Source organism: Pseudophryne corroboree, chromosome 7 (assembly GCF_028390025.1).
Source record: "Pseudophryne corroboree isolate aPseCor3 chromosome 7, aPseCor3.hap2, whole genome shotgun sequence".
Classification (NCBI taxonomy): domain Eukaryota; kingdom Metazoa; phylum Chordata; class Amphibia; order Anura; family Myobatrachidae; genus Pseudophryne; species Pseudophryne corroboree.
In genome coordinates, this window is record NC_086450.1 from 322,114,507 (window position 1) to 322,139,121 (window position 24,615).

General features: G+C 46.7%; 1 protein-coding gene across 2 annotated transcripts in view; it reads right to left on the minus strand.

Moving 5' to 3' along the window:
- The window catches only part of ZC3H7A (zinc finger CCCH-type containing 7A), a 201,015-nt gene that overhangs the window by 174,017 nt on the left and 2,383 nt on the right, over positions 1-24,615 (minus strand). For both annotated transcript variants that reach the window (XM_063934308.1, XM_063934307.1), the window contains exon 2: positions 4,236-4,344. In XM_063934308.1, the coding sequence (XP_063790378.1) occupies positions 4,236-4,303 (68 nt within the window). In that variant the 5' untranslated portion in view covers positions 4,304-4,344. The remainder of the gene's footprint in view (positions 1-4,235; positions 4,345-24,615) is intronic.

Below are 24,615 nucleotides of genomic sequence, written 5' to 3' on the forward strand. Positions count from 1 at the left end.
CAGGTTCGCTATCACTGCTCTGAGTGACTCCATCTTGAACTTGAACTTCTTTATGTACAGGTTCAAGGACTTCAGATTTAGAATAGGCCTTACCGAGCCATCCGGCTTCGGTACCACAAAAAGAGTGGAATAATACCCCTTCCCTTGTTGTAGAAGAGGTACCTTGACTATCACCTGCTGAGAGTACAGCTTGTGAATGGCTTCCAAAACCGTCTCCCTTTCGGAGGGGGACGTTGGTAAAGCAGACTTCAGGAAACGGCGAGGTGGATCTGTCTCTAATTCCAACCTGTACCCCTGAGATATTATCTGCAGGATCCAGGGATCTACCTGCGAGTGAGCCCACTGCGCGCTGTAATTTTTGAGACGACCACCCACCGTCCCCGAGTCCGCTTGAGAAGCCCCAGCGTCATGCTGAGGCTTTTGTAGAAGCCGGGGAAGGCTTCTGTTCCTGGGAAGGAGCTGCCTGTTGCTGTCTCTTCCCTCGACCTCTGCCTCGTGGCAGATATGAATAGCCCTTTGCTCTCTTATTTTTAAAGGAACGAAAGGGCTGCGGTTGAAAAGTCGGTGCCTTTTTCTGTTGGGGAGTGACTTGAGGTAGAAAGGTGGATTTCCCGGCTGTAGCCGTGGCCACCAAATCTGATAGACCGACTCCAAATAACTCCTCCCCTTTATACGGCAAAACTTCCATATGTCGTTTTGAATCCGCATCGCCTGTCCACTGTCGCGTCCATAAAGCTCTTCTGGCCGAAATGGACATAGCACTTACCCGTGATGCCAGTGTGCAGATATCCCTCTGTGCATCACGCATATAAAGAAATGCATCCTTTATTTGTTCTAACGACAGTAAAATATTGTCCCTGTCCAGGGTATCAATATTTTCAATCAGGGACTCTGACCAAACTACCCCAGCACTGCACATCCAGGCAGTCGCTATAGCTGGTCGTAGTATAACACCTGCATGTGTGTATATACTTTTTTGGATATTTTCCATCCTCCTATCTGATGGATCTTTAAGTGCGGCCGTCTCAGGAGAGGGTAACGCCACTTGTTTAGATAAGCGTGTTAGCGCCTTGTCCACCCTAGGAGGTGTTTCCCAGCGCTCCCTAACCTCTGGCGGGAAAGGGTATAATGCCAATAATTTCTTTGAAATTATCAGCTTTTTATCAGGGGCAACCCACGCTTCATTACACACGTCATTTAATTCTTCTGATTCAGGAAAAACTATAGGTAGTTTTTTCACACCCCACATAATACCCTGTTTAGTGGTACCTGTAGTATCAGCTAAATGTAACGCCTCCTTCATTGCCAAAATCATATAACGTGTGGCCCTACTGGAAAATACGGTTGATTCGTCACCGTCACCACTGGAGTCAGTGCCTGTGTCTGGGTCTGTGTCGACCGACTGAGGCAAAGGGCGTTTCACAGCCCCTGACGGTGTTTGAGTCGCCTGGACAGGCACTAATTGATTGTCCGGCAGTCTCATGTCGTCAAACGACTGCTTTAGCGTGTTGACACTATCCCGTAGTTCCATAAATAAAGGCATCCATTCTGGTGTCGACTCCCTAGGGGGTGACATCCTCATATTTGGCAATTGCTCCGCCTCCACACCAATATCGTCCTCATACATGTCGACACACACGTACCGACACACAGCAGACACACAGGGAATGCTCCTAACGAAGACAGGACCCACTAGCCCTTTGGGGAGACAGAGGGAGAGTTTGCCAGCACACACCAAAAGCGCTATATATAACAGGGATAGCCTTATAATAAGTGCTCCCTTATAGCTGCTTTATATATATCAAAATATCGCCATAAATTTGCCCCCCCTCTCTGTTTTACCCTGTTTCTGTAGTGCAGTGCAGGGGAGAGACCTGGGAGCCGTCCTGACCAGCGGAGCTGTGAGAGGAAATGGCGCCGTGTGCTGAGGAGATAGGCCCCGCCCCTTTTCCGGCGGGCTCGTCTCCCGCTATTTAGTGAATCCAGGCAGGGGTTAAATATCTCCATATAGCCTCTGGGGGCTATATGTGAGGTATTTTTAGCCTTTATATAGGTTACATTTGCCTCCCAGGGCGCCCCCCCCCAGCGCCCTGCACCCTCAGTGACTGCGTGTGAAGTGTGCTGAGAGGAAAATGGCGCACAGCTGCAGTGCTGTGCGCTACCTTTAGAAGACTGCAGGAGTCTTCAGCCGCCGATTCTGGACCTCTTCTGACTTCAGCATCTGCAAGGGGGCCGGCGGCGCGGCTCCAGTGACCATCCAGGCTGTACCTGTGATCGTCCCTCTGGAGCTGATGTCCAGTAGCCAAGAAGCCAATCCATCCTGCACGCAGGTGAGTTCACTTCTTCTCCCCTCAGTCCCTCGTTGCAGTGATCCTGTTGCCAGCAGGACTCACTGTAAAATAAAAAACCTAAGCTAAACTTTTTCTAAGCAGCTCTTTAGGAGAGCCACCTAGATTGCACCCTTCTCGGCCGGGCACAAAAATCTAACTGGAGTCTGGAGGAGGGTCATAGGGGGAGGAGCCAGTGCACACCACCTGATCTGGAAAAGCTTTACTTTTTGTGCCCTGTCTCCTGCGGAGCCGCTATTCCCCATGGTCCTTTCAGGGACCCCAGCATCCACTAGGACGATAGAGAAAACTGGTGATGTTGCCCATAGCAACTAATCAGATTCTATTATCTAGAAGCAGCTAGATAAATGTTGAGTAGAATCTGATTGGTTGCTATGAGCAACATCACCAGTCCTAAAAAACTCCCATCTTAGTAAATTTACCCCTAGGCTTCTGTTATTTTTAATTATATCTGTGTGGTTTTCTGTTTTTTGTAATACCAAATCCTTTTTACAATGGGGGTCATTCCGAGTTGATCGTAGCTGTGCTAAGTTTAGCACAGTTGCGATCGTAAACTCAGACATGCGGGGGGACGCCCAGCACAGGGCTAGTCCGCCCCGCATGTCAGTGCCGGCCCCCCCACACAAATACAAAAGCATCGCACAGCGGCGATGCCTTTGTATTTGAGGAGTATCTCCCGGCCAGCGCAGCTCCTGCGGCTGGTCGGGAGTTACTCGTCGCTCCCGCTGGCCGCAGCTGCTGCATGACACGTCACTCAGCCGCCGCTGCCCCCCCACCCCCCCCCCAACGGTCCGGCCACGCCTACGTTGGCCGGACCGCTCCCCCTAAATGGTGGCTTAACGCCACCGTTCAGCCCCCCCCGCTGAGCGACCGTCTCTGTCTCAGAGGCGATCGCTGGGCACCGACAACTGCCATGCGCCGGCGCACTGAGGAGCCGGCGCATGCGCAGTTCCGACCCGATCGCTGCGCTGCGACAAACTGCAGCGAGCGATCGGGTCGGAATGACCCCCAATGTACCATGTTTCTCATATCTGTAAAGTAGAGTCCTACTGAAGAAAAGCTGTTCTGGATCTGTTCTCTTTGGTCTGCCCGATGCCTCTCTTATGACACAGTGGTCTTCTGTTCAGATTATGTTTTCTTTAAAGTTTCACAACCAGATCTGATTCCAGAGCAAATATACCTAGGTAGCCAGTCCATCCTAAGCTTGCAGCATCATATAGTACATCACTAGCACTGAGAAGGAAATACCTTGCACTACAAAAAGCAACATCCCAATGATTAAAACACAGACAAAGAATAAGAAACTAACACCCTGATCCCCAACCCCCCTTCCCCCCCCCCCCACACACATAAACACACACACGTCCCAGAGCCTAACCCTCCCCGGCGGTGCCTGAACCTAACCTTTTCTCCCAGCAGCCTAATCCTACAGCCCCCCCCCCCCCCCAACCCCAACTCTTCCCCCACGGCTTAAATCTCCAGCGAACCGTGAAATCATCGGTCGGGATAGTGATAACTGTCAGTATTTCGGCGTCGGTATTTAGATTCCCGGGATCCCGACTGAATCCCAATCAGACAATGCAGCTTTTTTTTCCTGTCTACCTGTCTCTATCTACTGTAACTAGAAGGGAGCAGACAATGAAGTGCTAAAGGAGAAAAACAGATTTTTCACAGTTTAGACACTTTAGCTGGATAAGAATAGTTTATTATGGCAATTTTGGGCAATTTCAACTGCTGAAAAAGAAATTAACCTTTGACAGATATCCCCATAGCAGTCAGTTATCCAGCTTTGGATTCTTGCTACAAATATCCAATAAAACTTTTATATCTCAGATATACGCATCAATATATACAGTAAGTGCAAGTAGTAGCAAGAATAAGCCTTACTGAATAAACTGAAGCCCCTTCTTTATGTCTTCCTGCCGGTTTAGTCGCTCAGGCAGCACATAGGACATGGTGCTTCGTCCTCATCACATTAATAAAAGCCGTCACAAATCTGAAAATAAAAAACAATTCAGGATGACATTTTGTACCTTTGTATGGAATTAAGCTAGTAATATACTTTGTGAAAGAACTTCCATCTATCCCACCCAGCATTACAGAAAAGACCAGTACCATGAACAGCACTGGCCAGCAGAATTTGCACCATTGTTTACCTATAAGAGAGTAGAAATGTCCAGTTTGTGTACATTCATGTGTTCCCAAGAACACTACTGCCTTCAACAAACTACCATTAGACGGACATGCGGCAATGAATTATACCTCTTTCACACCGCACAAATGTCATCATCTCCAAGCACCGGCCTTAAAAGACCCGTGCACAGTGTGAATGGTGTCGACCCCAGTGTAAATGGAGTAAATCTCGGGTCTGACCCCGATTGGAACGAAGTTCCAAATCCTGGATCGGATGTGGGATTTTTGTGTTAAGGGGGTATTACTCATTCTAAAAGTAATAATGAGAAATTGAAAAATGACTCTGTCTTCCCCCATACGTCTATCATCATTCTTGTCCTCTTTAGCGCACAGAGTAACTGTAGTTAGAGACGCTCAGTGATTAATACAACATGCACACAAAATCCAGGTACCAGCGCCGAGTCCCTGGGCGCAACAATTATGCCAGAAATGACAGTCTCTTCCAGCAACAGCTCCTAAAAGATAATATCTGCTAAATCCAAACTAAGACATTAATCAGCAAGATGATCTCTGCTTATGGAAAGAGTACAAGGAAGATTGCTCACACCAATGAAACTCAATAATCAACTGAAATGCATTTATAAGAACCACAATTAAACACTGCAAAGCAAATAATAGCAGCAGTATTTTTGGTTACTTAATCAATTACTATTACGTATCCACTATACCAGGTGTGAATTTTTTTTTATAGATCCAGGAAACAGACCATAGTCCATAGACAAAGGTTTAAGGTGTCTCCAACCTGCATACAAAGAGAGATAAGAGCGATAGGGGGGGAATTCAATTAGGAGCAAGTTTTCAAAAGGCGTTAAACTTGCACACTTCGCCTTCATGCGTGCAACCGAGATTTGCACAGTTCAATTAGAAATGACAATTCGTACTACTTTTGCCAATTATTAGCCCAATTTAGCTAGCTGAAACTTCCAAATGCCTAACTAGTCATTGAGAGGAAGGGAGAGGGGTTTCCAAGTAGTTCTGATGCAGGTCTCAACATTGTACCTTAAAATATTTTTTCTACCTTCTCACCCGCTCAGGTGGGTGCAGACAAAGACAAGCTAATTAACTCTGAAAGAGGAATGTGAGTTTGTAATTGAATTGTAAAGTGGTTATCACCCAATTCAATTGCATGTGAAGTTAGCACATGGTAATTCTTAATGGGATTTAACAAAATTGGGAAAATAACTATATTAAGGTAAAAAATTAGCCACTTACAATTTTTTGTAACATGGGAGACAGTGGTAGTGTCAATGAAGCACACACCTAAGAGCTTCATAGCATTTCACTGACTAGCAAGTGAGAGCGCACAACCCTACCAGACAGCAGGATAAAGGACCTATGGCACATTCCCTCAGGAGCCTCCCCCACAACCGTTTTTATGCGGCACAAGGTGAAATACTATAGGCAGTAGAAATAAACCTAGGGACTGTGGAAACTAACACCACAGGCGCTGCCGCACCGCAACAACCGCTTAACTCTACCGGCTTAAGAATCACAGGAGCACCCACGACAAGAGGCCTGCTGTGTTGCAGTCACCAAACGTTACTGGCTGCTCTTCCACACTTGCTGGACTGCTAACCAAATTATAGACCATCAAATGACTGTAAGTACTGTATTAGAAAGCCATGGGCTCACTGTATTACTAACGATTAATTGTGATCGATCACTGTTTGTATATGGTAAGTTCAAGGCAGAGTTAGAAACTTAATTACACACAATTTTTTTCACCATGCTGACAGGGATCATGTACATAAACACTCACATACACAGAGACACAGATACAAGCAAGCCTGCCCAGCCTAGTATGTGTGGAGAGACACAGAGAGCCTGAAACTAACAATGCAGAAGTTAGAAGAGAGGCAATTTGTATGCACAGTGCATGAGGAGCCTAATGCAAGGGTCACACAGCGGGCTCTCCCCCTTAACTACACCCCTGTACCAGTGTCTGGCTGTGGAGTATCCTCTGGAGGAGCTGGCTGTCCTGCTGCAGCGCTGAGAGTGCAGGAAATGGTGCCAGGAAGCCGCTGGTCCCGCTCTGAGGTAGCTCCGCCCCTTGTAATGGCATAACCCTAACCCTTCCCTGGGGGTGCTTAACCCTAACCCCCTCCCCACAACCTAAACCTAACACCTCCCCCTCCGCCCGGACGCAGCATGACCCTAACCCTCCTCCTACAGCCTAAATCTAACTTCCCCCCACGTAGCTTACCTCTCTAGCACTGCGGTATGTTATATCATTCGGCATTCCGGCTGGCAGGATTCCGGCACCGGGATGGTGTACCTATTCGGGATGCCAGTGTCAGCATTCCAGATTCACCCTAAATACTAATCCTAAAACAACCCTAACCCCAAACCTCTCCCTAACCTCAACACCGAATACTTTAATCCAAATCCAGGGCTAAGGCTGTCAATCATGAAACATGTGGACAAAGCAAAAGTATTCACTACCACACAACCTAAGGATGACAGACAAGCACAATTTACTTAAATTAAGATTTTTTTTCCAAATTTATCAATAAAAACTCTCATCCTTGGGGTGCCATGAAAAAAATTCTGATACTCTAGGGCGCCGTGATTAAAGAAAGTTTGGGAACAATTGCCCTAAGGCTGGGTACACACTAGGAAGATTTTATTAACCGATGTGGACGATAACGACACATTGTTACAATGGGCCTAATTCAGATCTGATCACTAGGGTGCGTTTTTTGGGGGGAGGGGGGAAATCACTGTGCAGGGGTGCAATCGAATGCGCAGGGGAGCTGCACAAACAGAAGTTTGTGCAGTCTCTGCACAGCCCAAGACTTACTCTTCCAGTGCGATGATCGGGGCCGTAACGGACGTCAGAATGCCTCCCACCAAACGCCTGGTCCCTCCAGCGTTTCTCTGGACACTCCTTAAAAATGGTCAGTTGCCACCCACAAACGGCCTCTTCCTGTCAGTCACCTTGCGCTCGTGCGATCGCTTTTCTCGCACATCCCGTCGCTGCCCGCCGATCCCCGTCGCTGCGGACAGACATGCCTGCGCATTGCAGTGCATACGCATGCGCAGTTCAGACCTGATCGCAGGCTGTACGAAATCGCAGCCTAGCGATCAGGTCTGAATTAGGCCCAATGTGTATGCACAAGATCGTTAACGATATCGCCTATCATCTGAACATGCAGGTCAATCTGACAACAGCACCAGAAACTGTATGGTCAGAGTTGTGGCAAGATGACTTCACTAAACGATATCGTTAGCAATATCGTTCAGTGTATATGCACTACATCATTTGCCCGGGAGTTCAAGGGCAAAACACTGACGATATCGCTAATGGAGCCTATCATCTAGTGTGTACCTGACTTAAGTGTTAAATACAGCAAATGAAAAAGAAACATTATATAAAAGTAAACACACTCCAGCAAAACAAGTATAAATATTAAAAAAAAGGTCAATAAAATGTCCAAACAGGTATCACAAATAAAGCAGACAGTGGTGCACAGCACATATACTACTGCCAACAAGTAAATATAATTTATAGGCAGCAGCCAGACCTTATTTCTATTTAGAAGACATTGATATAGTCCAATACTTCACTTTCAATAATTACAAAAAGTTATTGGCTTCACGGATTCAGCAAGGGTGCTGCCACCTCACTCTAGTGCAGTGCACTGTGGATTTCTCTAATGTACGTAAAATCTTAAATTAAAAAATGTAATCTCCAAATATAAAAACTAAGATATGACCGGATGACCTACCTCCACCCGGGATCACAGATGTTTGACACTAATAGAATAGCATGTGGTTACTCGTCCCTGAGTAGGCTTACTGCATCGCACCTATGTATTCCCTCTGTCAGTAACCGCCTGTCTCACTGTATATTGGGCAGGTAACTCATTGCCATCCCCAAGCTCCTACGTCAGCATCTGGAATTGCTTGTGCCACCTAGGCTTCTAGACTGACACCTGGAACCATTGCTCCCAGGCTCCTACCACTGGCACTGCATACTTTTGGGAATGTGTGATCGTGCTGCTTCAATACTTCCTGGGTAGTGGCTTATTTCCACTGGTCCCTAACTAGGGACCATTATGTATTGGGTAGCTAGCAGGGGGTTTCAACTTGGATACCCTGGGCTCAATCTAGAACAAAAATAAAAAAGATGGTGGGGATGAAAAATAGCGCACAGGAAAGAGAACTACCATTTGTGTAAGCCGGTATCAAAAATATTAATAAATATTAAAATGTGATTTTTCATAGAAAGAAAAAAAACTGATTCATACACTGGATATAATTTGTGCTCAATGGAGTTGTAATTAATATTAATTGCAAGGAAGAAGAGAAAAACAACTATTTTGTTGAGGCACTCTTTAAGAATAATTAACACTTAACTTTTAATAATTTAATAATTATATCAATTAAGTGACTTACACAGACATAACAATGTAAAACATATAATGATAAAACACACAGATGAAACCAAGTATATTGGACTCTCTCCTGTAAAGTAATATTTTGTAAACATGTAACACTGTTAGTAAATCATTTCCTATTGTGTCTTATAAAAGGTAGCTGTATAGTAATTTGGATATTTATTGGAACAACTAGAGTTCTTTAATATTAAGGCTCATGCAAAGATATTTTCACTAAGATATGTTCTTATGTGTCTGAAAAATGGTAACATCTTATCAAAGCATGACTGACTGGGACTTTAGATACAATTATTTACCAGTCTCACACATTAGAAACATTTATTGGACACATTAGTTCCATTACTAGCTCTTTAGCACCTGTTCGCTTAGCAAAATAACAAAGTCCTGATGTACATACATCTTCCTTTAATGTTACACATATGTGGTGATTAGAGGTAACAGTCAGAAGGAAGAGGGATATATATCATGTAACTGGTTTCTGCTTTTGAAAATCTGCTAAATAGCATTGAATTTTCAATGAGAGAATCGTATTGGCAGACGCATAGATCCCAGGATCTGTATCTGCTTTTGACCTGTCGTGTGATCGTAGGTCAACACAGGTCAATGAGAGTACAGAGAGGTCCCTGATAGAAAAAAATATATTCTTTTTTAGATGGTGCCCACCGAAAAATAATAAATTAAACCATTATATCAAAACATGTTAAGACATGCTGAAATTTCTTATATGCAACATAGAGAGAAAAGCGGAATTCTCAATCTGAGGGTGTAAAAATAGGATTTTAATACCTACCGGTAAATCCTTTTCTCTTAGTCCGTAGAGGATGCTGGGGTCACATCAAGAACCATGGGGTATAGATGGGATCCACAGGAGACATGGGCACTTTAAGACTTTCAAAGGGGTGTGAACTGGCTCCTCCCTCTATGCCCCTCCTCCAGACTCCAGTTATAGGAACTGTGCCCAGGGAGACGGACATTTCAAGGAAAAGGATTTATTGTTAAACTAAGGTGAGATACATACCAGCTCACACCTCAAGCACGCCGTACAACATGGCATTTAACACAGCGCAAGTCAACGGGCATGAACAACATCAGCAACAGGCTGACTATAAACGTAACACAACATGTGTGCAACCACAACTAATAACTGCAGATACAGTACACATTGGGACGGGCGCCCAGCATCCTCTACGGACTAAGAGAAAAGGATTTACCGGTAGGTATTAAAATCCTATTTTCTCATACGTCCTAGAGGATGCTGGGGTCACATCAAGAACCATGGGGTTTATACCAAAGCTCTAGAACGGGCGGGAGAGTGCGGATGACTCTGCAGCGCCGATTGACCAAACAGGAGGCCATCATTAGGCAGGGTATCAAACTTGTAGAACTTTGCAAAGGTGTTTGAACCCGACAGAGTAGCTGCTCGGCAAAGTTGTAATGCTGAGACCCCCCGGGCCGCCGCCCAGGACGAGCCCACCTTCCTGGTAGAATGGGCCTTCACTGATTTCGGTAACGGCAATCCAGCCGTAGAATGAGCCTGCTGAACCGTATGACAGATCCAGCGCGCAATAGTCTGCTTGGAAGCAGGAGCCCCAATTTTATTGTGAGCAAACAAGACAAACAGAGCCTCTGTTTTCCTAAACTGAGCCGTTCTGGCAACATAAATTTTCAAAGCTCTTACTACATCGAGAAGCTTCGATTCCAGCAAGGCGTCAGTAGCCACTGGCACCACAAATGGAATGATGATACCACTTTCGGCAGAAACTGCTGACGAGTCCTCAATTCTGCTCTATCTTCATGGAAGATCAAATAAGGGCTCTTGTGAGACAAGGCCGCCAATTCAGACACCCGCCTTGCGGATGCCAAGGCCAACAGCATGACCACTTTCCAAGTAAGGAATTTCAACTCTTCCTCCAGAAAAGGTTCAAACCAATGAGATTGAAGGAACTGCAACACCACGTTAAGATCCCATGGTGCCACAGGGGGCACAAAAGGAGGTTGGATGTGCAATACGCCTTTCACGAAGGTCTGAACTTCTGGAAGGGAGGCCAATTGTTTTTGGAAGAAAACCGATAAAGCTGAAATTTGAACTTTAATTGAGCCCAACTTTAGGCCCGCATCCACACCGGCTTGTAGAAAATGGAGAAACCGTCCTAACTGAAATTCTTCCGTAGGAGCCTTCTTGGATTCACACCAAGACACGTATTTTCTCCAAATACGGTGGTAATGTTTAGACGTTACTCCTTTCCTGGCCTGAATAAGAGTGGGGATGACTTCCTTGGGAATACCCTTTCGGGCTAGAACCCGGCGTTCAACCTCCAAGCCGTCAAACGAAGCCGTGGTAAGTCTTGGAACACGCACGGCCCATGCTGTAACAGATCCTCCCTCAGGGGAAGAGGCCAGGGATCTCCTATGAGTAATTTCTGAAGCTCTGGATACCAAGCCCTTCTTGGCCAGTCTGGAACAATGAGGATCGCTTGAACCTTTGTTCTTCTTATGATCTTTATCACTTTTGGAATGAGTGGAAGCGGAGGAAACACGTGCACCGACTGAAACACCCACGGTGTCACTAGGGCGTCCACTGCTATTGCTTGAGGGCCTCTCAACCTGGAACAATATCTCTGAAGTTTCTTGTTGAGGCGAGACGCCATCATGTCTATTTGAGGAATTCCCCAAAGACTTGTCACTTCTGCAAAGACCTCTTGATGAAGACCCCACTCTCCTGGATGGAGATCGTGCCTGCTGAGGAAGTATGCTTCGCAGTTGTCTACTCCTGGAACGAAGATCGCTGATAGAGCGCTTGCATGCCTTTCTGCCCAACGGAGCACCTTTGTGGCCTCTACCATTGCCGCTCTGCTCTTTGTTCTGCCCTGGCGGTTTATGTACGCTACTGCCGTTATGTTGTCCGACTGAATTAAGACGGGCCGATTGCGAAGAAAATGTTCTGCTTGCAGAAGGCCGTTGTGAATGGCCCTTAACTCCAGCATGTTTATGTGTAGACTCATTTCCTGGCTTGACCATTTTCCCTGGAAGCTTTCCCCCTGCGTGACTGCTCCCCAGCCTCGGAGACTCGCATCCGTGGTCACCACGATCCAGTTCTGGACCCCGAACCTGCGTCCCTCTAGGAGGTGAGAGCTGTGTAGCCACCACAGGAGTGAGATTCTGGTCTTGGAGGCCAGGGTTATCCTTCGGTGCATGTGCAGATGGAACCCGGACCACTTGTCCAATAGGTCCCACTGAAACACTCTGGCATGGAATCTGCTAAACTGAATGGCCTCGTAGGCCGCCACCATCTTCCCCAGCAACCGAGTGCATTGATGGATCGATACCCTTGCTGGTTTCAGAATTTGCTTGACCAGGTTCTGAATTTCCAGAGCCTTTTCCACTGGAAGAAAAACTCTCTGTAATTCTGTGTCCAGAATCATTCCCAAAAACGATAGCCGTCTCGTCAGGACCAACTGCGATTTTGGCAAGTTTAGTAGCCAACCATGTTGCTGCAGAATTGTCAGGGAGAGCGTAATGTTCTGCAGTAATTGGTCCCTGGATCTCGCCTTTATCGGGAGATCGTCCAAGTACGGGATAATTGTGACTCCTTGTTTGCGCAGGAGAACCATCATTTCGGCCATTACTTTGGTGAAAACCCTCGGAGCCGTGGACAGACCAAATGGCAACGTCTGAAATTGGTAATGACAATCCTGAACTGCAAACCTCAGGTAAGCCTGATGTGGAGGATAAATGGGAACATGTAAGTAGGCATCCTTTATGTCTACCAAAACCATAAAATCCCCCTCCTCCAGACTGGAGATCACAGCCCGGAGAGATTCCATCTTGAATTTGAATTTTTTTAGGTAGAATTGAGGGATTTGAGGTTCAGGATTGGTCTGACTGAGCAGTCTGGCTTTGGAACCACAAACAGGCTTGAATAAAAGCCAATTCCCTGTTGTGACGGGGGAACCCTGACAATGACTTGATTGTGACACAATTGTTGTATCGCGGCACATACCACTTCCCTGTCTGGAAGAGAAGCTGGTAAGGCTGATTTGAAAAATCGGTGAGGGGGGACGTCTTGAAACTCCAGTTTGTACCCTTGGGACACTATTTCTAAAACCCATGGGTCTAGGCCCGAACGAGCCCAGAACTAACTGAAGAGCCTGAGACGTTCCCCCACCGGTGCAGACTCCCGCAGAGGAGCCCCAGCGTCATGCGGTGGACTTGGCAGAAGCCAGGGAGAACTTCTGCTCCTGGGAACCGGCCACGGCCGGTGATCGCTTCCCCTTTCCTGTAGTAGCAAGGAAGGAAGACCCTCTGCCTTTTCTGTATTTATAGGGCCGAAAGGACTGCATCTGATACTGGTGTGCTTTCATTTGTGGTGCAGGCACATAAGGTAAAAATGATGACTTACCCGCGGTAGCCGTAGATACCAACTCAGCGAGGCTGTCACCAAACAATACACCACCTTTATACGGTAGAGACTCCATAGCTTTTTTGGAGTCAGCATCAGCATTCCATTGATGAATCCACAATGCTCTCCTAGCTGTGACCGCCATGGCATTGGCCCATGAACCCAAGAGGCCAATATCTCTCGCAGCTTCCTTTAGGTAGACAGCAGCGTCCCTGATATGACCTAGCGTCAGAAGAATGTTATCCCTATCCAGGGTATCCAATTCAGATGAAAGGTTATCTGCCCATCTTTCGATAGCACTACTCACCCATGCAGATGCAATGGCTGGTCTGAGTAGTGTACCCGTGGAAATATAAATGGATTTCAATGTATTTTCCTGCCTAAGATCCGCAGGATCCTTTAGGGCTGCCATGTCAGGGGACGGAAGAGCCACTTTTTTGGATAGCCGTGATAAAGCCTTGTCCACAATGGGGGGTGACTCCCATTTTTCCCTATCCCCAGAGGGGAACGGATACGCCACTACAATCCTTTTGGGAATCTGAAACTTTTTGTCAGGATTTTTCCAAACCTTTTCACAAAGTGCGTTCAGTTCATGAGAGGGAGGAAAAGTTACCACAGGTAACTGGCACGCTTCAGACCCGCTCATTTTTAAACTTTTTGACACTGGCGGGGGTCCGGACAGTGCCCAGGCACCTTGTCCGCTGTTGCCAGATAGCCCCCCTCCCCGCGCCCTGCACCCTGCAGTGCTGTTGTGTGTGCGAGCATGGCGCGCAGCGCGCCCGCTGTGCGGTACCTCGAAGCCGTCACTGAAGTCTTCTGATCTTCTTCTACTCACCTGTCTTCTGACTTCTGGCTCTGCAAGGGGGGTGATGGCGGGCTCTGGTTATGAACCCCTAGGCGTACCTAGTGTTCCAAACCCTCAGGAGCTAATGGTGTCCTGTAGCCAAAGAAGCAGATCCTTTAAACTCACAGAAGTAGGTCTGACTTCCCTCCCCTAAGTCCCACAAAGCAGGGAGACTGTTGCCAGCAGTGCTCTCTGAAAATAAAAAAATAAGAATTTACTTACCGATAATTCTATTTCTCGTAGTCCGTAGTGGATGCTGGGGACTCCGTAAGGACCATGGGGAATAGCGGCTCCGCAGGAGACTGGGCACATCTAAAGAAAGCTTTAGGACTAACTGGTGTGCACTGGCTCCTCCCCCTATGACCCTCCTCCAAGCCTCAGTTAGGATACTGTGCCCGGACGAGCGTACACAATAAGGAAGGATTTTGAATCCCGGGTAAGACTCATACCAGCCACACCAATCACACCGTATAACTTGTGATCTGAACCCAGTTAACAGTATGACAACAGAGGAGCCTCTGAAAAGATGGCTCCCAACAATAATAACCCGATTTTTGTAACAATAACTATGTACAAGTATTGCAGACAATCCGCACTTGGGATGGGCGCCCAACATCCACTACGGACTACGAGAAATAGAATTATCGGTAAGTAAATTCTTATTTTCTCTAACGTCCTAAGTGGATGCTGGGGACTCCGTAAGGACCATGGGGATTATACCAAAGCTCCCAAACGGGCGGGAGAGTGCGGATGACTCTGCAGCACCGAATGAGAGAACTCCAGGTCCTCCTCAGCCAGGGTATCAAATTTGTAGAATTTAGCAAACGTGTTTGCCCCTGACCAAGTAGCTGCTCGGCAAAGTTGTAAAGCCGAGATCCCTCGGGCAGCCGCCCAAGATGAGCCCACTTTCCTTGTGGAAGGGGCTTTTACAGATTTTAGCTGTGGCAGGCCTGCCACAGAATGTGCAAGCTGAATTGTACTACAAATCCAACGAGCAATAGTCTGCTTAGAAGCAGGAGCACCCAGCATGTTGGGTGCATACAGGATAAACAGCGAGTCAGATTTCCTGACTCCAGCCGTCCTGGAACATATTTTCAGGGCCCTGACAACATCCAGCAACTTGGATTCCTCCAAGTCCCTAGTAGCCGCAGGCACCACAAAAGGTTGATTCAGGTGAAAACGCTGGAAACACCTTAGGGAGAAACTGAGGACGAGTCCTCAATTCCGCCCTGTCCGAATGGAAAATCAGATAAGGGCTTTTACAGGATAAAGCCGCCAATCCTGACACGCGCCTGGCCTAGGCCAGGGCCAACAGCATGACCACTTTCCATGTGAGATATTTTAACTCCACAGATTTAAGTGGTTCAAACCAATGTGACTTTTGGAACCCAAACTACATTGAGATCCCAAATTGCCACTGGAGGCACAAAAGGAGGCTGTATATGCAGTACCCCTTTTACAAACGTCTAAACTTCAGGGACTGAAGCTAGTTCTTTTTTGGAAGAAAATTGACAGGGCCGAAATCTGAACCTTAATGGACCCCAATTTCAGGCCCATAGACACTCCTGTTTGCAGGAAATGTAGGAATCGACCCAGTTGAATTTCCTCCGTCGGGCCTTACTGGCCTCGCACTACGCAACATATTTTCGCCAATTGCGGTGATAATGTTTTTGCGGTTACATCCTTCCTGGCTTTTGATCAGGATAGGGATGACTTCATCTGGAATGCCTTTTTTCCTTCAGGATCCGGTGTTCCAACGCCATGCCGTCAAACGCAGCCGCGGTAAGTCTTGGAACAGACAGGGTCCTTGCTGGAGCAGGTCCCTTCTTAGAGGTAGAGGCCACGGATCCTCCGTGAGCCTCTCTTGAAGTTCCGGTTACCAAGTCCTTTTTGGCCCATCCGGAGCCACGAATATAGTGCTTACTCCTCTCCATCTTATCAATCTCAGTACCTTGGGTATGAGAGGCAGATGAGGGAACACATATACTGACTGGTACACCCACGGTGTTACCAGAGCGTCTACAACTATTGCCTGAGGGTCTCTTGACCTGGCGCAATACCTGTCGAGTTTTTTTAATCATGTGGACGACTTCTGGGTGAAGTCCCCACTCTCCCGGGTGGAGGTCGTGCTGAGGAAGTCTGCTTCCCAGTTGTGCACTCCCGGAATGAATACTGTTGACAGTGCTATTACATGATTTTCCGCCCAGCGGAGAATCCTTGCAGCTTCTGCCATTGCCCTCCTGCTTCTTGTGGCACCCTGCCTGTTTACGTGGGTGACTGCCGTAATGTTGTCCGACTGGATCAACACCGGCTGACCTTGAAGCAGAGGTCTTGTTAAGCTTAGAGCATTGTAAATGGCCCTTAGCTTCAGGATATTTATGTGAAGTGATGTCTCCAGGCTTGACCATAAGCCCTGGATATTCCTTCCCTGTGTGACTGCTCCCCAGCCTCGCAGGCTGGCATCCGTGGTCACCAGGACCCAGTCCTGAATGCCGAATCTGCGGCCCTCTAGAAGATGAGCACTCTGCAACCACCACAGGAGGGATACCCTTGTCCCTGGTGACAGGGTTATCCGCTGATGCATCTGAAGATGCGACCCGGACCATTTGTCCAGTAGGTTCCACTGGAAAGTCTTGCGTGGAATCTGCCGAATGGGATTGCTTCGTAGGAAGCCACCATTTTTACCCAGAACCCTTGTGCATTGATGCACTGAGACTTGGTTCGGTTTTAGGAGGTTCCTGACTAGCTCGGATAACTCCCTGGCTTTCTCCTCCGGGAGAAACACCTTCTTTCTGGACTGTGTCCAGGATCATCCCTAGGAACAGAAGACAAGTCGTCGGAACCAGCTGCGATTTTGGAATATTGAGAATCCAATCGTGCTGCCGCAACACTACCTGAGATAGTGCTACACCGATCTCCAGCTGTTCCCTGGATCTTACCCTTATCAGGGAATCGTCCAAGTAAAGGATAACTAAAATTCCCTTCCTTCGAAGGAATATCATCATTTCGGTCATTACTTCAGTAAAGACCCGGGGTGCCGTGGCCCATCCCTACGGCAGCGTCTGAACTGATAGTGACAGTTCTGTACCATAACCTGAGATACCCTTGGTGAGAAGGGTAAATTTTTGACATGAAGGTAAGCATCCTTGATGTCCCGAGACCTCATGTAGTCCCCTTCTTCCAGGTTTGCAATCACTGCTCCGAGTGACTCAATTTTGAATTTGAACCTCTGTATGTAAGAGTTCAAAGATTTTAGATTTTAGATTTTAAAATCGGTCTCACCGAGCCGTCTGGCTTCGGTACCACAATAGTGTGGAATAATACCCCGTTCCCTGTTGCAGGAGGGGTACCTTAATTATCACCTGCTGGGAATACAGCTTGTGAATGGCTTCCAAAACTGCCTCCCTGTCAGCGGGAGACGTCGGTAAAACAGACTTTTGGAAACGGCGAGGGGAATACGTCTCGAATTCCAATTTGTACCCCTGAAAATATTACCTGAAGGATCCAGGGGTCTACTTGCGAGTGAGCCCACTGCGCACTGAAATTCATTGAGAACGGGCCCCCACCGTGCCTGAGCTTGTAAAGCCCTAGCGTCATACTGAGGGCTTGGCAGAGGCAGAAAAGGGTTTCTGTTCCTGGGAACTGGCTAATCTCTGCAGCCATTTTCCTCTCCCTCTGTCACGTGCAGAAAAGAGGAACCCTTTTGTCCGCTTGCCGACCAGGACTGCGCCTGATAATACGGCGTCTTATTTTGAGAGGCGACCAGGGGTACATCCCCTTTTTTTTGTAAGGCAATACTTCCAAATGCCGTTTGGAATCCGCATCACCTGACCATTTTACTGGTAGAATTGGACAACGCACCTATACTTGATGCCAGTCGGCAAATATTCCGCTGTGCATCATGCATATATAGAAATGCATCTTTTAATTGCTCTATAGGCAATAATATACTGTCCTTATCTAGGATATCATTATTTCCAGTCAGGGAATCCGACCACGCCAACCCAGCACTGCACATCCAGGCTGAGGCGATTGCTGGTCGCAGTATAACACCAGTATGTGTGTAAATACATTTTAGGATACCCCCCTGCTTTCTATCAGCAGGATCCTTAAGGGCGGCCATCTCAGGAGAGGATAGAGCCCTTGTTCTTACAAGCGTGTGAGCGCCTTATCCCCCCTAGGGGGTGTTTCCCAAAGCACCCTAACCTCTGGCGGGAAAAGGTATACTGCCAATAACTTTTTAGAAATTATCAATTGTTATCGGGGGGAAACCCACGCATCATCACACACCTCATTTTATTTCTCAGATTCAGGAAAACTACAGGAAGTTTTTCCTCACCAAACATAATACCCCTTTTTTTTTTTTTTTGGTGGTATTCATATTATCAGAAAAGTGTAAACATTTTCCATTGCCTCAATCATGCAATGTGTGGCCCTATTGGAAATCACGGTTGTCTCTTCACCGTCGACACAGGAGTCAGTATCCGTGTCGGCGTCTGTATCTGAGGTAACGGGCGCTTTAGAGCCCCTGTATGAGACGTCTGGACATGCACAAGCTGAGTAGCCGGCTGTCTCATGTCAACCACTGTCTTTAATACAAAGTTGACACTGTCACGCAATTTCAACAGTACATCCACTCAGGTGTCGACCCCCTAGGGGGTGACAACACTATTACAGACACTCTACTCCGTCTCCACATCATTTTTCTCCTCATACATGTCGACACAAACGTACCGACACACAGCACACACACAGGGAATGCTCTGATAGAGGACAGGACCCCACTAGCCCTTTGGGGAGACAGAGGGAGAGTTTGCAAGCACACACCAGAGCGCTATATATATACAGGGATAACCTTATATAAGTGTTTTTCCCTTTATAGCTGCTGTATTGTTTATACTGCGCCTAATTTGTGCCCCCCTCTCTTTTTTAACCCCTTTCTGTAGTGTAGTGACTGCAGGGGAGAGCCAGGGAGCTTCCCTCCAACTGAGCTGTGAGGGAAAATGGCGCCAGTGTGCTGAGGAGATAGGCTCCGCCCCTTTCTCTGCGTCCTTATCATCCGTTTTTCTGTATGTTTTGGCAGGGGTTAAATGCATCCATATAGCCCAGGAGTTATATGTGATGCATTTATTTTAGCCATATAAGGTTTTTATCGATTTATTGCGTCTCAGGGCGCTGCCCCCCCAGCGCCCTGCACCCTCAGTGACCGGAGTGTGAAGTGTGCTAAGAGCAATGGCGCACAGCTGCGGTGCTGTGCGCTACCTTATCTGAAGACAGGATCGTCTTCTGCCGCCGATTTTCCGGACCTCTTCGCTCTTCTGGCTCTGTAAGGGGGCCGGCGGCGCGGCTCCGGGACCCATCCAGGCTGAACCTGTGATCGGCCCTCTGGAGCTAATGTCCAGTAGCCAAGAAGCCCAATCCACTCTGCACGCAGGTGAGTTCGCTTCTTCTCCCCTTAGTCCCTCGATGCAGTGAGCCTGTTGCCAGCAGGTCTCACTGAAAATAATAAACCTAAACTAAAACTTTCACAAAGAGCTCAGGAGAGCCCCTAGTGTGCACCCTTCTCGTCGGGCACAGAAATCTAACTGAGGCTTGGAGGAGGGTCATAGGGGGAGGAGCCAGTGCACACCAGTTAGTCCTAAAGCTTTCTTTAGATGTGCCCAGTCTCCGCTATTCCCCATGGTCCTTACGGAGTCCCCAGCATCCACTTAGGACGTTAGAGAAACCTAACTTAAAGTCTTTTCAGAGAAACTCAGTAGAGCTCCTCAGTGTGCATCCAGTCTGCCTGGGCACAGATTCTAAACTAGAGTCTGGAGGAGGGGCATAGAGGGAGGAGCAGGTTCACACCCCTTTGAAAGTCTTAAAGTGCCCATGTCTCCTGTGGATCTCGTCTATAGCCCATGGTTCTTGATGTGACCCCAGCATCCTCTAGGACGTATGAGAAAATTATTTTAGAATTGTGCATGTGAAGTACCCTTTTGACTGGTATTACTAGAAGGAAGCTTCACATGGAAAAAACATCAATGGTTTCTACTGTCCGCAATCATATCAAAGGACATTGAATTGCTGATGAGAGGACCAGAAAATGCTTATCCAAGGAATCAGACGTGCTTCTACTGTCGGTATCCAGATAACCAGGTACCGATGAGAGGGCACAGAAACAAGAGGTAATGAGAACCAAAATAGGAGAATACAATATATGCTGCTAATAGCAATTGTACCTATATTCAGATGTAATATGTAATTCACATAACATTCCTATACATCATCTATGCGTGAATTATGAACCATATAGGTAATGATAATTATTTATTTAATTGGGTCCTACATTCAATCAGATAAAAACATCTGATACGCATCTAACCACCTTGTTAAAATATAATTAGCATCCCTGTAGATATAACGGGTGGTATTCATGTGACCGCCGGTCAGCTGACTGACAGTCACATGACCTCCTCCACCAGCCCGACGGGTCACTGTCCCGATGGTCGGCATGCCGACCAACAGGGACTATTTCCACTCGTGGGTGTCCGCGACACCCATAGAGTGGGAATAGAACCCGTGGCGACCGCAGGTCGCCACCGAGCCCGCAGGTCGCCACCGAGCCCGCAGCGTGGCGAGCCCGCAAGGGGCTTGCTGCACTCGCCCCTCCCCGCCGGGATCCCGGCGTCGGTAATCTGACCGGCGGTCAGGAGACCGCCGGTCAGCCGTACTACACCCGATATAACTGTATATGAAATCCCATGGGTCCTAGACATTCTGTTCCTCACCATATACAGTCTTTTCCACATTCATGCGTATAGTCCATAAATGGATTGTAAATAATGTGAATAATTAAATAGGTATTTGGGTCATGGGTGCAATCAGATAGAGGCGCATGATATTTCCCCAGCACCGTATTGAAAAATAATAGACAAACTTACATATATAAATAACCAAATAATTTACTGCCATAGATGGATAGAAACAGAGTATTTGAAAAGTTATATGCCTATATTGGCCATGTGATATACTCCCAACTAATATCAATCTTCAGTCAGGTGTATATATTAAATTCAAATCTCATACAAAAGTTGTAATTATACCTGTATTGAATAATCAATTTGGTTCATCTAAACTATCCATGTAAGACCAAAGTAGAATTGCGTGCCTATATTGGTCACGTGATATGTTCCTGGTTAGTGAAGGTATAATTACACCTGTATTGAATAATACATTTTGACCCAAATGTTTAGCTTAATCAATTTGTATATATCTGCACATATCAATCTGGACTATTACCAATGTCCAAATGGAAAATTTCTTAGACATCAATTCATATATATACATATTTATTTATACTGTTTCAACATGATTTTTTTGCAACTAAAAATTAATGGGTTTTAATTCATGTATATACACATGTACATATTCATTTTTACTGTTTCAGCATGATTTTTTGCAATAAAGATAAAGGCAGGAAAGATAAAAATTAAATTCATTCATATGTGTACACATGTTCATCTATATCAATTCTACTGTCCAAATTCATGGATTCCAATTGCTGCATATACACACATATATAACAATCTATGTTATACAGCATAATTTATGCAAATGAAGGAAAGGGGAAGGGGAGAGGTTGGTTGCCGTGCCGCTAAGCCACCTCACCTTATATTTCACAAGGAAACATGTAAGGCTGGAGAAATAACAGGTGCCTATATTGGTAATAAAAATCCCCTATCAAAAAGTAAGGTGTTACTTATCTCAAGGACGATTTGTCCGTCATAACACGCCGGGGAAGCAGCCGCTCCGTGTCTCCATGCCCTGGTACGGGAAGTGCAGGAGCAGAGCGCCTTTTAAGGAGAGTCTCCAGTTTGATATATCAAGGGAGTACTTTCTCCATGCTGTGTCTACGTACAGGGGATGCAGGGATAGTGGCCGTATGCACGTGCGTTGTCAGACATGCACGTTTCGCTGGGCGGCATCGTCTGGGACTCAATCTAGAACAACCAGTGAACAGTATTGTTTTGCGCTCCTCTGGTTGTCACAGGATGCAACAGTCTTGAAGCACGTAAATGTTTATTGCTCAGACTTTCAAAAGACAAATTATCCATAATATACAGATATTCTTCAGAAGGGAATTCAATTGTTTTGGGGTACGTTTAAGAAATGGGTGCGTAATGGACAATGGGGGTCATTCCGACCCGATCACACGCTGTGCTTCTTCGCAGCCGTGCGAACGGGTCGGAACTGCGCATGTGCGGTAGCCGCACTGCACAGGTGCGTCATTGCACAGGCGCGTCATTGCCCGGTGACAGCGACGCCACTAACGAAGAAAGCAGTCGCAGCAGCGACCGCAAGAAGATTGACAAGAGGAAGGCGGAACCGGGCGTCAACTCACCGTTTTCTGGGCGTGGAGATCCAAACGCAGGCGTGTCGAAGCGTTTGGAGGGCGGATGTCTGACGTCAATTCCGGGACCTGCAACACTGGATTGATCATACAGGGTAAGTAACTCTTACCCTGGTGTTGTTCTACACAACTTTTTTTGCATAGCAGGGCTGCATAAGCGATCGCAGCCTTGCTATGCAAAAATACACTCCCCCATAGGTGGCGTCTAGATGATCGCACGGGCTGCAAAAAGTGACAGTGTACGATCAACTCGGAATGAGGGCCAATATTCAATTGTCCTGCAGATGGGTGCAGGTACAACAGGCACCCATTACTAATCAAGCTTGTCACCCCCAAACGCACTGGGTTTAGACACATTGGCTAAACCCGTGCAAAGTAGCACCCACAAGCCTGACTTGAAACTGAACAACTTCAGGCTATGTGTATATGAAACATAAATGCATTCTGTGCTTAGAATTGGGTCCCATTACCCTGATATCTCATTATGGTATGCAATTATTCCAAAATACGGAAAAATCCGATATCCAAAATACTTCTGGTCCCAAGCATTTTGGATAGGGGATACTCAACCTGTATATATACACAAACACACAGGCTTACCATACTATCCCTTTAAACCAGGTTACACATGAATTACACAGGTTCTGTGGCTGGCTGACCTCAATGGGGGAATTCAACTGTTACTGCCCCCAATCTACCGTCTAAATTGACAGGAGATCGCAGGGGGCAATATTCAATTGATGTCCCCTATCACGCTGATCGCGCCCTTCACGATCACTTTTCACACATTTCAGCTCGCCACCCCCGCTATGCAAATACAATGGCAATTTCCTGAATATTTATTAAATGCAGGCTCATAATGCCCTTAAATAGATTTGATTAGAATTTACTGGCACAGGTCAACTGGAAATGATTACTGGGGCATATACAGTTAAAATTACAGACTTGCACAAATGTAAAAGTCTAAAGGGGGTATTTTATCAAAGCTTAGAGAGAGATAAAATTGTGAGAGATAAAGTCCCAACAAATCAGCTTCTAAATTGTTTAAGTGAGCACCCATACTATCTCTCGCAATTTTATCTCTTGCCAAACTTTGATAAATACCCACCACAAATCACCAACCAATCAGCATCCAACTCTCATTTTACAGCCCATGTCTGAAAAATGACCGTTAGGAGCTGACTGATTAGTGAATTACTTATCTCCACAATTTGACAAATACCCCCCTAAGAAGGTTTTCAATGTAAAAAGACAGGAAAGCATGGAAACAATGGCTGATTAATACCCTTATCAGACAGAAATCCTGGCATTTCAGTGCCAGGTCGTTTTGACGGTCTCTGTCTGACCTCCCCCCAACTCTCACACAGAGAAGCAAATTACTGGGTCAAGAATTTCTACCTGGTAATTCAAGGATCAAAATGGGAATTTAGTCTGTGTGAAAGGGTCAATCCAGGTCTCCAACCCTGGTAAATTCCTGGGTCGTAGTCCCGGTAATTTCAATCCAGGTTGACCATTTCACACAGAAAAGGACCCGTGTTTTTCGGCAAATTACCTGGTAGAAATGCTTCAACCGGTAATTTCATTTTCTGTGTGAAAGGGGTATATTTACTAATACCCCTTTCACACCAGAAATGCAGTGGCAAAACTCGGGAATACTGCCACGGGCTCATGCAGGGACATTCCCGGGTTGGCACCTTTCATACCAGAATTTGGAGCCGAGACATCCCGGGTCTGCGCCTTTCATACTGAACCCGGGATGGCCCTGCATTTTCTGAAAATGGGCGTCTCAGAAAAAACACAAGACCAGGAAGTGCCCTGAATAGCCAATCAGCATCAGCAGAGGCAACCCGGGAAGGTGGGACATGTCCCTGTACCATTCACACTGTCCAGGTTCCAGGGAAGAACCCGGGACCAACCCTGGTCGATTGCAGGGTTGAAATGCAGAGACAGAAATCCCGGGATTTGGTCCCTGTACCCTTTCACACTGAGAAATTTCCCGGGTTGATGCGCGTTCATGTGTTTTAACTAGTGATGAGCGA